We start from the raw sequence: 14242 nt of genomic DNA, 5'->3' as shown, positions 1-14242 counted from the left end.
GTCCCAGAATTTTGAGTGTTGCGGACCATCAAGCCATCAAGCCATCCACCGCAGTTCTGCTGTATACGTCAATTTCTCGTCGACGGTATTTTTAAACTTTAACCAGCTGTCAACAGGATAACATGGATTCAGGTATGATTATTGCACGTTATTTATCGCCTCGTATGTCAAAATAAAATTTGATTCAAATTTGTGCCCATTCGTTAATCATGGATTTCCTGATTATCAAATGTTTGATCAAAATGATATGTCGTATCAATATTTCGGATAAACTGATTGTGATCATAACACGATTTATCAATGGCCTTGTTTGTAAAATATGAAGAACTTTGCGATGAATTAATGCACTTGCATGAATTATGATTCTGGTAGATGTGTACATGTAAACCAAAGTCAGTGGGTGGAAAATAATCCAGTAATCAGGCTTTAGTTTCAGTGGTCAGGCTGAAAAGAAAGTTTATAATATATATGGTATATATCACAATAGTACAGTTCAAAACAAACAATCTCCACAGTAGCACTGAATAAAGTAAGGATTTTTCCCCATTTTAAGGCTGGCATTATAGCAGCGTAAATTGCAACTGATCACACAATGATTTCTTCAATGCGGTCGTAAGAATTGAGAGTGTGAAGGTGGTTTGTTTGTTTGTTTGTTTGTTTGCTTGCTTGCTTGCTTGCTTGCTTGAGGACAGCTTCAAGCCCTAAATTGCCAAGGTCTGATAATGTACAACAAGTTGTCAACCTTGGCGTCACGATCATAACTTTCTTTCTTTGTCTCCGAGTAGCAGATCTTATTTCACTTTGAAGGAATGCATTCCGACATTAAGCAGAGAAAAGAAAATGTCGTAATATAGGTGTATTGTTACAACAGACTCATCTTCCACCTTAACTAAAATTTCCCAAAAGACTGAATGAGACTTAAAGATTCTCATTCTCGAAGTATAGCAGAGGGAAATTCACCGTGGATTGCAAAATATACCTAATAATGTATCATCATACTATTGCTTTGCATTGGTGAACTTGAGTTAAATGTTGTTCCCGGCGGCCACAGCAGTCACGTTTCAGGCCACCATGGACAAAACGGGGTTTACATGAGACAACGCGATGCATGGGAAGGAAAAAGGCATGTGTGACAGGCCGTGATTACCGTGGATGCCGTGTCAGGTTTTTAAACTGTCAAAGATTTGCCACGGCAGTCCCGGTGCTAATGAGAAACATTGAAGGCGTAATAAAACAGGGTGAACACAACAAAACCGACGGCACGTAGCAGGCCGTAGCAGATCTTGAAGGCGGTCCGTAATGGGACGCGACGAAAATATCGTGTAGTCTAGGCTGACCAGACAGCCAGACGCCGTGAGAACGGCGTCTGGTAGCTACATGCTCACCTTAGCGAGGACTAGAATGACAAATACGGGGGGGGGGGGGGGAGAAGAATATCCCATCTATACCCACGGCGCATTACGTTTAGAGCAAACGAGGATGAATAAAATAAAAGAATATAACATATTATACAATCACGTGTAAAATCTCATTCAAATTTTGAATTAAAGGGCCTCCATTCATTTTCTGATGAACGATTTGTAAAAATTCATTTTTTTTTTCGATTTTACAAACCCTATTTTATTTTTGACATGACAAAATCTGTTTAATATTCGGAGAAACGACCACTGTTTCATTTCCGGAGAAAGAATGGACCTACAGAAACTACAAAAATCTTCAAAGTGATAGAGCATCAACAGCAAAAACATACAAGACAGAGATAACATATATATTTACTTTATTTACTTTTGAGAGGGAGACCCGTGTAGGATTATTAATGGTAAATTTTAAAGTGTATTGTTGTTTTTCGGTATGTTAACGATTTAATAAAAATGTTTCGCTTTTCATCGATATCAGCAGAGAGCTCGAAGAAGTCGTCATCGCGAGGTGCCAACCATTCAAGGGAGTTCAACTCGCAGAAGGCTCATGGGAAACGAGCTGGCAAGGTCCACGGTCAGGGTCTGAAGCGCTGGTTGATCCTTGCTGGAGTTTCCCTCAACTCTTTCCTTGAGAACGGAGTCATCCGATCGATGGGTCTAATCTTGAATGACCTCACCTTTCAGCTGAATTCTTCCACTACTTTTGTCGCCACAATGATCAGCTTGTCTCACGGGGCCGTGTACTGGCTAGGTAAGAAGGATTTAGTGAAAGTTCTCAAAGTTAAGCGGTTTTGTCCTAATGTCTCATACATGCACATTAAAATGTATGACGATGTATATACATGTATATCTAATTATAATGTATCAGTAATACCTCATTATATCGAAGACAATGTGTATTTCTGTTAGAAATTGGACGTAACAAGAAGAAGCAGATTCGTCCAGATGTGTCTTCTTTCAGATGAGTAGGCGTGAATGCAACTTTCGTTTCATATCATTTTATTCCCAAAAAATAACAATGTGACATTTGCATATGGAAGCGAATTCAGCGCAGCTCACTTTTTTTTTTTACAATAACGCAAAACATAGTTTAAATGGATGGGTAGGCAAACTGTAACTGAACTGTAACAATTAAAAGTTGACGGAACTTTTCACTACTTGTTCTCACCAAGTCACCTGTGGTGAGTTTTGTGAAGTCACCTTCTCACGATTCCTTGCCTTCATTGGAAAGGCGCCAGAGCGACTTTGAACAAGTTGTCACAGTTTTAAACTTTGATAAAGTGTACACTACTCTCGTGTATTACACACTCTGGTATCACAGCCCCATTCAACACACCACTACTGAAGAGATTTAGCACGAGACAGCTGGTCATGACGGGCGGGGTTTTGGCGTCGTTGGGGTTAATCTTTTCTTCTTTCGCTCGCACGGGACCCCAATTTGGCGCTTCCATCTTTATGTTCGGTGAGTCGAATGATTGACAAACTTACTAAGCTGAAGATTCCAATTTCCTGAAAGGAAAATTTATTCATGTTCACGGGACGATACTGTAAACTGACATAATGTAGACTCGCGATTCTACATTTCATTTTGTACTCTGGAAGGCCAGAAAGCCAGGTAGAATCGGTCAGAAGCAGCGAACGTGAAAATAGTTAAAGTAGTATGAGTATGTAAGAATGAGGCGATACACACTAAAAAATAAAGGTTCAAATTTGCACCCTATTTGTCGATATAGCAGCACCCTGGGGTGCACAATTGCACCTTTTATTATGCAAGTAGAAAATTAAATCTCTTAATATTCATACTAGTAGTCGTACCTACAAAGATGCAGACATATCCATCAGAGTGTAAGTTTGATCTTACGAGTAAAACCTTGGTACTCATGGTCCAAATTTTCAATTCACAATGTATTAATGTTTATGGTGCATGTTTGCACCCTTGATTAGCACAAAACTGAGGATACAAATTCACACCCCTGCAGGTTCAAAATTCAGCGTATTGCACTTCTAAGGGTGCAAATTGCTTATTGGGGGTGCAAAGATGCACCCCATAGGGTGGTTGTATAGCGACAATTTTGGGGTTCAAATTTGAACCCGTATTTCTTAGTGTGGTACGTAGGGTCATGAATAATCAATTACATTCCGAAATTGTAGTTGTCATGTCTGTGAAAAGATTGAATATAACAGAACACAAACATATTTACGCGCTTGTCATATCCTTTCCTGATTCCAATCATCCCTTTAGACCAATCATCAAACAGGATTTCTTTAATGAAGAAATTATACTGTACTCTTCACTAGTCACCTCTACAGTCGCTTCCACTTCCGTTTTTGCTTGTTTGTTCGTTTGATGAGCTGATTTTGTAATTCAGTATGCTTTCTTTAAATCTAAATTCAACTTATCCTCAAAACTTAGAATTTGCCATATCATTTTTTCAGTTGTTTCATTGTCAATTTCAGTTACACACACACACACAAAAAAAAACACAGTGCAATTTAACTCCAACTCATTTCATCTTCATAGTCTCCTCCTTATTTACTTGAAATGGGCTCATCATGACCAAAACCAAAAGGCGATATTGACCAATGAATATTATGTCCAAAAATTTATAATGAATGTATAAAATTAACAACAATGATAACAGAAATACACTGAAATCATACCTACCGAAGCCCCGAAAGATTAATACTTTCCTTGTTTTGCTATCTTTATTTGGAACTGTGTGAATTTCCTTTAAAATTTGCAGGACTTGGCTTCAGTAACGTCATCCTGATTTCCAACTCCAGCCCCGCCCACTACTTTCCTGACCTGTTCGAATTTGCTTCCGGTATCAGTCTATGCGGAGGAGCTGTTGGTTTGATGGTTCTTCCCATCCTTTTCGAGGTGTTCTTCGAGAGCTTCGGTTGGCGAGGAGCCGTCCTCCTCCTCGGGGCGCTCACCATGCACTCGGTCGTGGTCGGCGCCCTGCTTCGACCCGCGAACCCGGCGGCCGAGGAAAGTTTAACAGAAGTGAAACTGGATTCGAATGATTTCGAACCAAACACAGAAGCTGGATCAAATGTCACCTCGAGTCAGACTGCAACGCCAACGGATGACGAAACTTTCGACACAATGGAGGACAACGGGGAGCACACAAATATTGTTTTCGAAGATGACGAACAAGTAGAAAATAATGCGACTAATGCAGAAATAATAAGGGAGAACCAACCCTCTCTGGTTGATGCTGATCAGAGTGAGAAGCAGCAAAACGTCTTTGATATCTGTAACTTGTCGGAAACTCCTGACGATAGTATAAGCATGAGAGAGGAAGTGTGCGGGCAAGGCCTTGACGATCCATCAGAATGTAAATGCACAGAAGATGTCAACTTGAGAACCTCTTCACACAGCGAACAAGATGAAGACAAATCATCTACATTTGTCCTCTGTCGTGTCTTCACCTTTATTGTTAAGACATTTGAGCTTCAGCTATTCCGAGAGCACCCTCTTCTTATTGTCTTAGGCATCTATTCAGTCTTCTTCGGAATGACCTATAACGGCCTCATCCAGTTCGCCATACCTAACGTTCAGGCAAAGGGCCTGGGAGAAAAGTCGGTCTATGTATCTCTTGCTGGTGGCATCGGGGACGCTTTGGGGAGGGTGGGGTTTGGATTGCTCGCATCTCGGCGATGGATGCATATTGAATGTCTTAACTTAATCTTCTGCCTTCTTTCTGCTGGTGCCTTCTTCGCCAATCTCTTGGCCGAGTCGTTCTGGCTGTTAACAAGCTTGGCCTTCGTCAACGGACTGACCCTCGGAGGGAAGGCGTCCTCTGTGCTCATCCTTTTGAAAGAAGCTGTGGGGATTGATCATTACAAGGCCGCAGCAGCGTTGATATTTTTCACTGAGGGAATTGGCTCACCAATCGGCGGAGCCATTTTAGGTGAGTGTATGTAGGTCATTCAACTACATGTTGTACATGCATGTCATAATACATAAAGCCGGAATTCATTTTGTGCAGTTACAGTGCATGCTTTGTATAAGGAGAATCAGAACTATTGGCAGTGCCATCTGCATTCAAAAAAATGAAAAAGATAGGAAAAAATACATCAAAATTAGAGGTTTAAATCATTTCTACATGGGCCTATGTTGTAAATTCCACACTCTTCTATTATCGTAGGCCAATACGAAAAAGCATATTTCATGACTATCAAACATCATACGATCCATGAGCACGTAATTTCATTCATTGTGTACTCCTTTTCTTGTCTTTATTCTTAATTTCATTGATCTATTGGGTTATAAAAGACTGATCAATAATCACTTCTGGAAAAGCTGTCAAACAGCTGACAAGTACATGTGCCTGCCCACTGCGTCCACTGGACTTTAGAATCATTCTAGAATTTGCTTTGCAAATAATGTCGACATTGGTAATCCTGTGCCACGTGGGCAGTGTCCAGGCATTATCATAACTGCTACACTACGTTGTTTAAAATCAGTTGTTGAAGTGTATGAAACACGAAAGATGAAAGCAACGTAAATCAAATTACTGCTCGACTAGAACCGACACAAGTACAAACATGCAGGTAATCCTACATCCTGCATAGAGACTCGTTGATCACGGTTAAATCTATCAATGAAAAGTAAACAAACAAACAAAAACAAAACAATGCAATGAAAAAAAAGAAATATATCTCTCCACGTTTCTGTTATCACCTTGACAAGTAACCAAGACCCCATTTCATGTATTATTATTATCATTAGTATTATTATTATTATCTGTTATTATTATTACTATCATTATTATTGTTATTATAATTACTATTTGTTATCATTATCATTTTTATTATTATTATTATCATATTCTTGGGGTCAGTGATTTGTTGAATGCAACTGAAAAGATAAGGCAACGAAATCGGTCTTTCCCTGCCTCTTTTTAAGTTCCTCGGAGTTTCAACATTATTACAGTGATGCAAAAATATTGCTCTTATCCCCTTCCCCCTTTACAGGGTCTGTATTCGATGCAACTCAGTCATACGACGTGTCCTTCAGTGTGCTAGGTGTCACCGACATTCTGGGAGGCTTGCTGGTCGCTCTTTCATTCACGTGGTCACTACGTCGAAAATCAAGGAAATAATCATTATATATATATGATATATATATAATATATATCTGTACATACAGAATATATAAATAAATATTATATATATATATATATATATATATTACATATATATATATATATATATATATATATATATACATATATATATATATATATATATATATATATATACATTGTACATGTATGTTATAACATTGTAGCAGGAGCAATGGCCACAGACAAGACAAGAAAACAGACGAGAGGAGATGTGTGTCGTATGTATTTTAATGGGTTTTTAATCCAATCAAACTACATGTACATGTATACTTTTATACAGGGCACCAAGATGTGCTTCACCATCTATCATCTCAAAAGTGAACAGGATCTATATATTATATAACAGTTTTTTTTTTTTTAATGTACCTAAGTATTACCCTATTTTTAATACAATCAACACATTGGAAACAAAAGTGTACATCATTCAATTCCGTTATTGCACAACATGTTATAGTACCATCCTCAATACTTATGTAACTCTTTAAATGTGCACTCAAGAGAGGTATCGTAAGATATGGTAACTTAGTTTTGTGTTTATATGCAGGCTAAAAGGATCACATAAATGTGATAATTGGTGCATTTTTATCTTGATATACAAAACATGTCGATTCAGAATTAAAGTGGATATTTTTATGTTTACATCACTCTCCTTGTGTCTTTATCATGTGTGTTTTGTTATGCTCACACAATTTCAACAATGTAGTACTATGTAATTTCAAGTACAATTTTGTATATATCCATGTTTGCAAGCCATGATTATGATTATTTTAATAGTTACATTGTGTTAAAATTCAATTCGATGTTATGTTATTTCATTATCATTTTCCAAAGTCATTATGTCTCGCCTGCGTAGGCGTCCTTTTCCGTCGTCTTCGTTGGTGACGGCATCTTCCACAATGTGGTGTACTCTCAATAACTTTCCACTGGTTTGAGTTGTAAGGACTATCAAACTCACACCACAAGTACATAACCTAAAAGTGCAGGTCGAGTTCGAATACGAGTAAATCCGAGGAGGCCAAAGTTTAAAAGGTCAATGAACTTTCCTTGATATCAAGGGACAGAATTTAATGTTTGTGTCTTTGTTATATTCAATTGAACAATATGGGACCTCAGTTTGGCCATTTCTTGATATTCACCTTACACTGGGAGTGGAATACATAGACATGGACCGGGCTCTACAGTGGATATCACTGACGATATGCTTTAGATAAACGTAGAAAAAGGTCTGAGCAGCGTCTGGAGAGTGCATGGAGGTTGCACTGATAGGGACCAGCTGGGAGGGTTAAGTCAATAGTGTGCCCACTCCTGATGATGTGGCAGGTCAGGAGTAGGCACACCCCTGATGATGTGGCAGATCCTGCTTGCTCTATGGAGGAGGACTAACTAAATGAAGTTACATCGCCCTGTAAAACCAGGGAGGGGGTAAAACATAGTGCCATGAGAATTGGTAAATTGTTGAAATCTTTGGAGAAACAATTTTAAGTGAATGTTTCATTGAATATGACTTACAACATACAGAGTATAAAAGTTGTGGACTGAGAGAGGGATCACTTAGTGTAAGCTGGAATGATATATATATTGAGCACAAAGAGGGAGAGAAAGGGATGAAGTAACAAGTTTCTGGGGAGTTAATGGGGCATTGCAACCTTTGGTTATCGATGAGAGAGGATGCAGTCAAGAATAGGTCCCTGACGGGGAGATTTGTTCAAGGAGCTCGACAACAGTGGGTTCAAGGAGAATTGAGGAAGATCAAAATGAGCTTAATGAATAAAATGGAAATGAGAGGAGGTCTTGAACTTCTTCCAAGATCAAGAACCAGTTCGCATACTTTGTGTACAAGAAGTCTTTTCACAGAGAGTTGACATGGGTCTTACTCAGTGGCAGGAAAGAATGGCCTGGACTTCCAGAGGGAACTAGGGATCAGATTTAAAGAAAGATGTTGCCCAACTGACAAAAAGTTCAAAGCTCAGTCTTCCGGTGCAAGACCACCTGCTGGGACAGATAGACCAGAGCTTACCTGCTGCAATTGTCTGAAGAAGGGACACATAAGGCTGACATGTACAGAAGAAATGATTTGCCACTAAAGTGTACTGCAGGCATGCAAACAAAACAGGTCCAACGAAAGATACGGGAGCCATCTCTGGAACACCAATACCATTAACTCGTCCCGAATCTAACCCAGGAGGTGTGGTGATGGATAAAATAGCATCTATGAGCAAATAAGCTGAACGTCTCGTGGCAAAGAGCTCCTTTTGTACTGCATTGACTGGGGGACGGAAGTCGGTTGCATTGTAGACACGGGAGCAGAAGCATCTATCATCCCTGCCTCATTATACCTGTATCATCAAAAGCTGAAAGTGCAAACTGATAGAGCTGAAGGCCACCACTGGCCTCTTTCTTAATGTTGTGTGCGTTGCCAAATGTATCGAAATACCAATAGCAGGCTGTGAAGAGAGACCCATTTTGGTTAGGGGGAGACAGCTTTAGAGTAGCTTCTTGGTGGTGGCGGACCAAGCAATTAACCTTAAAAGAAACATCAGAAAAACCAAAGAAAGCCTGCAGCCAAGAGTGATAATTGCTGCAAGTGTACTGCTGAATTGCAGAAGCCAGAATATGAATGCTCATCAAGCTCTGAATGCCCTGACTTTGAAGGAAGTTGCTGCAAAAAAATCTACTTTCAGAAGATTGAATGCCAAAGGAATTAGCTCGTCATAAGATAGAACACTTAGAATCCAAACAGAATGCGGCAAAGACTATGCTGCACCCCGTAAGCAGCGGGCTCTGGAGGTTCATGAAGACAGTGAAAAAATATAGAGTCTTCAAAACAATGTGTGACACAGAAAAGATAGATGAGTTGAATGCTACCCGAACAAGCAGTTACCAACTTGTGATGGATAACGCTGACATGGTGGTTAGAGCAAGACACCCTACAAGAGAGAACTATTGGAAAGACTATCACATGGTTCAGCTGATGGCAGTCCAGCACCGAGTTTTTGCATGGCATCTTCCCAATACACATCCAGTTGCCACATGTATCAAAATGTAAAGTCCTTAGAATATCTAGAAAGAGGCAACCAGGGAGTGCTGATTACTCAATGCTTGGTGAAAAACTTGAAGAAATCAAGGAAGACAAGTATTTGGGAGTCATCCTGCAAAACAACCTAAAATGGGATAAACAAACCCAGCATGCAGCCGCAAAGGCTACAAAAATGCTGAATTTCACTCAGAGAAATTTCTCACATTGTTCCAAGACAGTTAAAGAAAATCTGTATAAAACCATCATCCGACCTCACCTCGAATATGCTACATCAGTCTGGAACCCGGGAACCCAAATAAATAGAGAAATTCTCCAGCAAGTTCAACGACGGGCTGCTAGATCTGTTAAAGGTGATTATAGAAAGCATGCCAGTGTCAACGACATGTTAAAAGATCTTAAGTGGGAAACTTTGGAACAAAGACGCCAGGACCACCGACTCATTACATTTCACAAGATGTTCACGGGGGAAATAGACATCAATCCGGAAAACTACACAAGACCTAAAGTTAGCAGATCAAGACGCTCGCATACAAAGCAGTTCCAGATAAACCATTACACATCCAAGCCACACCAACAGTCGTTCTTCCCAGAAGTAATCTCCGCCTGGAACAGGCTACCCCAGACTGCCATTGATTCCACATCAAACCAAAACTTCAAAAATCACATTAAAACCACCAAGTGTTTTAATTAAATAAATAGATTAAATTAATAACCACCGTCCAGCTCTCGTCAACCTCCAGTTATATTCCCTAGAGGAAGTGTTCCGGAGGTCTATTTCTACAAGATACGTGTGTGGCAATTTCTTCAAACACACACACACACACACACACACACACAAATGCTACTTCTAATCGATTGTTTGTTTTATCTGATAGAGCTTGTTGGGAGCTACCAAACTTTACATAATTCTGAACTTGATTAGGCCTTATGGAAATTTCTCAAAAAACATAAAAATGCTACTTTTCAAGACATTTTACAGTAGATTTTCGTCCTATTTGTTTTATCTGATAGGGCATTGAAGGAGCTATCAAACGTCTACACAGAATTCTGAGTTAATTATGTTAATTTATGCAAATTTATGTCAGTCATAGGATCTAAACGTCCCATGTAATTTGCTGAATCATTTATCAAATTGTGTTGCGCTTGCTTCTAATCCGAAAAACAAAACAAAACAAAGTACCAAAACAAACAATAAAAAACTGTCAAACGTAATTAGGCGGCGTGGTTAATGGTGGTAAGACTTGTTGCGGTCGCGGTATCTATTATTGCCTCTAAAAATCTGCAAGAACGAGTGAGCAGTAGCTGAAACTAAAGGCCTTCTTGCAGAATTTCTTGTTTCGATCAATTCCAAGAAAAGTGTGTCAACCGTAAGCCTTGTAAAAAAGGCCTTGCAGAGGCAGTGTGCAAACAGCGGGAGAAAACAGGCAACTAAACGCAGGGGTGCTAATAATACAATCGATTGTGGAGTAACAAAAGTAATCAGAACACCTTGTACCGCCCAGCCATTTTTTTGTGGCTAGGAAGGTGGGTCTCATAAGCCGATGTTATGGATGTAAGACAAAATTTGAGGAAGAAATGAATGATCCATCACAGGACATAGTCTTACGAAAGCTAGATTTCTGCGAGTGGATAGACAAGAATAGTGGAGAATTGAGGAGAAGGCCGAGTCTTGTTCCGACCTATTATCACCTCAGAATGGATTGTGTACGTGTGAGATACCCTGTCACTCAAATTCAGGATATTCTCCTGCACAACGAAGTAAAAGATCAGCTAAAAGAGCAACATTTGAGCAAGCTCATTCGTTTTGGCTTACACATTGCTTAAATGAACAGGCATATTTGATCAACTGTCTACCACCGAGCTTCTCTTTATTGCCTTAATTGTCAATCTTCTATTCTGTCTCGTTCACTTTCTGCACAATTTCATTACTGGTATTTTTGATCCATTCTTGCCATCACGGCCACATTGAGGACCAACCTCGACAACATGAAGTTTCGTTATGCTTACGTGAAATTTCGGGATGACCACGAACTGGCGATTGTGGAAACGAAAGACATAAGCTATCAATTATTGGTGTCAGGCGACAAATAATCCGAGCAAACTATATTGGACCAAATGGGTCCAGAAATCAAGCGATGGTGAAGGTGTTGATCGTGGAGATGCACATGGGATGGATGTTGACGACCAGTTTTACAAGGCCCAGATTTTGCTTCTTTCAGGTAGGCAGTGCGATTCGATAATGCGATCTATTATTAGCATCAGATCAGATCAATTTCATTACCGGTATTTTTGATCCATTCTCGCCATCACGGTCACATTGAGGACCAACCTCGACAACATGAAGTTTCGTTATGCCTACGTGAAATTTCGGGATGACCACGAACTAGCGATAGTAGAAACGAAAGACATAAGCGATCAATTATTGGTGTCAGGCGACAAATAATTCGAGCAAGCAATATTGGACCAAATGGGTCCAGAAATCAAGCGATGGTGAAGGTGTTGATCGTGGAGAGGAAGATGGGATGGACGTTGACGACCAGTTTTACAAGGCCCAGATTTTGCTTCTTTCAGGTAAGCAGTGAAATTTGATTATATGATCTATTGTTAGAATCAGATCAGATCAATTTCATTACCGGTATTTTTGATCCATTCTTGCCATCACGGCCACATTGAGGACCGACCTCGACAACATGAAGTTTCGTTATGCCTACGTGAAATTTCGGGATGACCACGAACTAGCGATTGTAGAAACGAAAGACATAAGCAATCAATTATTGGTTTCAGGCGACAAATAATTCGAGCAAGCAATATTGGACCAAATGGGTCCAGAAATCAAGCGATGGTGAAGGTGTTGATCGTGGAGAGGAAGATGGGATGGACGTTGACGACCAGTTTTACAAGGCCCAGATTTTGCTTCTTTCAGGTAAGCAGTGAAATTTGATTATATGATCTATTGTTAGAATCAGATCAGATCAATTTCATTACCGGTATTTTTGATCCATTCTCGCCATCATGGCCACATTGAGGACCAACCTCGACAACATGAAGTTTCGTTATGCCTACGTGAAATTTCGGGATGACCACGAACTGGCGATTATGGAAACGAAAGACATAAGCAATCAATTATTTGTGTCAAGCGACACATAATCGGAGCAAGCAATATTGGACCAAATGGGTCCAGAAATCAAACGATGGTGAAGGTGTTGATCGAGGAGAGGAAGATGGGATGGACGTTGACGACCAGTTTTACAAGGCCCAGATTTTGCTTCTTTCAGGTAAGCAGTGAAATTTGATTATATGATCTATTGTTAGAATCAGATCAGATCAATTTCATTACCGGTATTTTTGATCCATTCTTGCCATCACGGCCACATTGAGAACCAACCTCGACAACATGAAGTTTCGTTATGCTTACGTGAAATTTCCGGATGACCACGAACTGGCGATTGTGGAAACGAAAGACATAAGCTATCAATTATTGATGTCAGGCGACAAATGGTGAAGGTGTTGATTGTGGAGAGGAAGATGGGATGGACGTTGACGACCAGTTTTACAAGGCCCAGATTTTGCTTCTTTCAGGTAAGCAGTGAAATTTGATTATATGATCTATTGTTAGAATCAGATCAGATCAATTTCATTACCGGTATTTTTGATCCATTCTTGCCATCACGGCCACATTGAGAACCAACCTCGACAACATGAAGTTTCGTTATGCTTACGTGAAATTTCGGGATGACCATGAACTAGCGATTGTAGAAACGAAAGACATAAGCAATCAATTATTGCTGTCAGGCGACAAATAATCCGAGCAAACTATATTGGACCAAATGGGTCCAGAAATCAAGCGATGGTGAAGATGTTGATCGTGGAGATGCACATGGGATGGACGTTGACGACCAGTTTTACAAGGCCCAGATTTTGCTTCTTTCAGGTAGGCAGTGCGATTCGATAATGCGATCTATTATTAGCATCAGATCAGATCAATTTCATTACCGGTATTTTTGATCCATTCTCGCCATCACGGTCACATTGAGGACCGACCTCGACAACATGAAGTTTCGTTATGCCTACGTGAAATTTCGGGATGACCACGAACTGGCGATTATGGAAACGAAAGACATAAGCAATCAATTATTTGTGTCAAGCGACACATAATCCGAGCAAGCAATATTGGACCAAATGGGTCCAGAAATCAAACGATGGTGAAGGTGTTGATCGAGGAGAGGAAGATGGGATGGACGTTGACGACCAGTTTTACAAGGCCCAGATTTTGCTTCTTTCAGGTACTGTAAAAGTGGAAATTTTCGCGGTGTTGAAATTTTCGCGCATTTCGCACAACCAGAAACTAGCGCGAAAATAAAATCCCGCGAATATTTTTGATTGCCATATGTCCCTGTGCGTGATGTCTAGATTCCGCGGAATTAAAAACACGCGAAACTCTTCTGACCTGGCCAAGCGCGAAAAATTAGTCGCGCGAAAATATCCACTTTTACAGTAAGCAGTGAAATTTGATTATATGATCTATTGTTAGAATCAGATCAGATCAATTTCATTACCGGTATTTTTGATCCATTCTTGCCATCACGGCCACATTGAGAACCAACCTCAACAACATGAAGTTTCGTTATGCTTACGTGAAATTTCCGGATGAC

The 14242-nt window shown here is 39.9% G+C and overlaps 1 protein-coding gene across 1 annotated transcript; it reads left to right on the top strand.

The window, feature by feature from the left end:
* Positions 1 to 1871: 1871 nt before the first annotated feature.
* LOC140244177 (monocarboxylate transporter 9-like) lies at positions 1872 to 6529 on the top strand. The gene is made up of 3 exons (XM_072323810.1): positions 1872 to 2169; positions 4163 to 5335; positions 6402 to 6529. The coding sequence occupies exons 1-3, from the start codon at positions 1872 to 1874 to the stop codon at positions 6527 to 6529; spliced, it is 1599 nt and encodes a 532-aa protein (XP_072179911.1).
* The last annotated feature ends 7713 nt before the right edge of the window (positions 6530 to 14242 follow it).

This window comes from Diadema setosum, chromosome 2 (assembly GCF_964275005.1).
Source record: "Diadema setosum chromosome 2, eeDiaSeto1, whole genome shotgun sequence".
NCBI lineage: Eukaryota > Metazoa > Echinodermata > Echinoidea > Diadematoida > Diadematidae > Diadema > Diadema setosum.
This window is presented reverse-complemented; position numbering and strand designations above follow the sequence as displayed.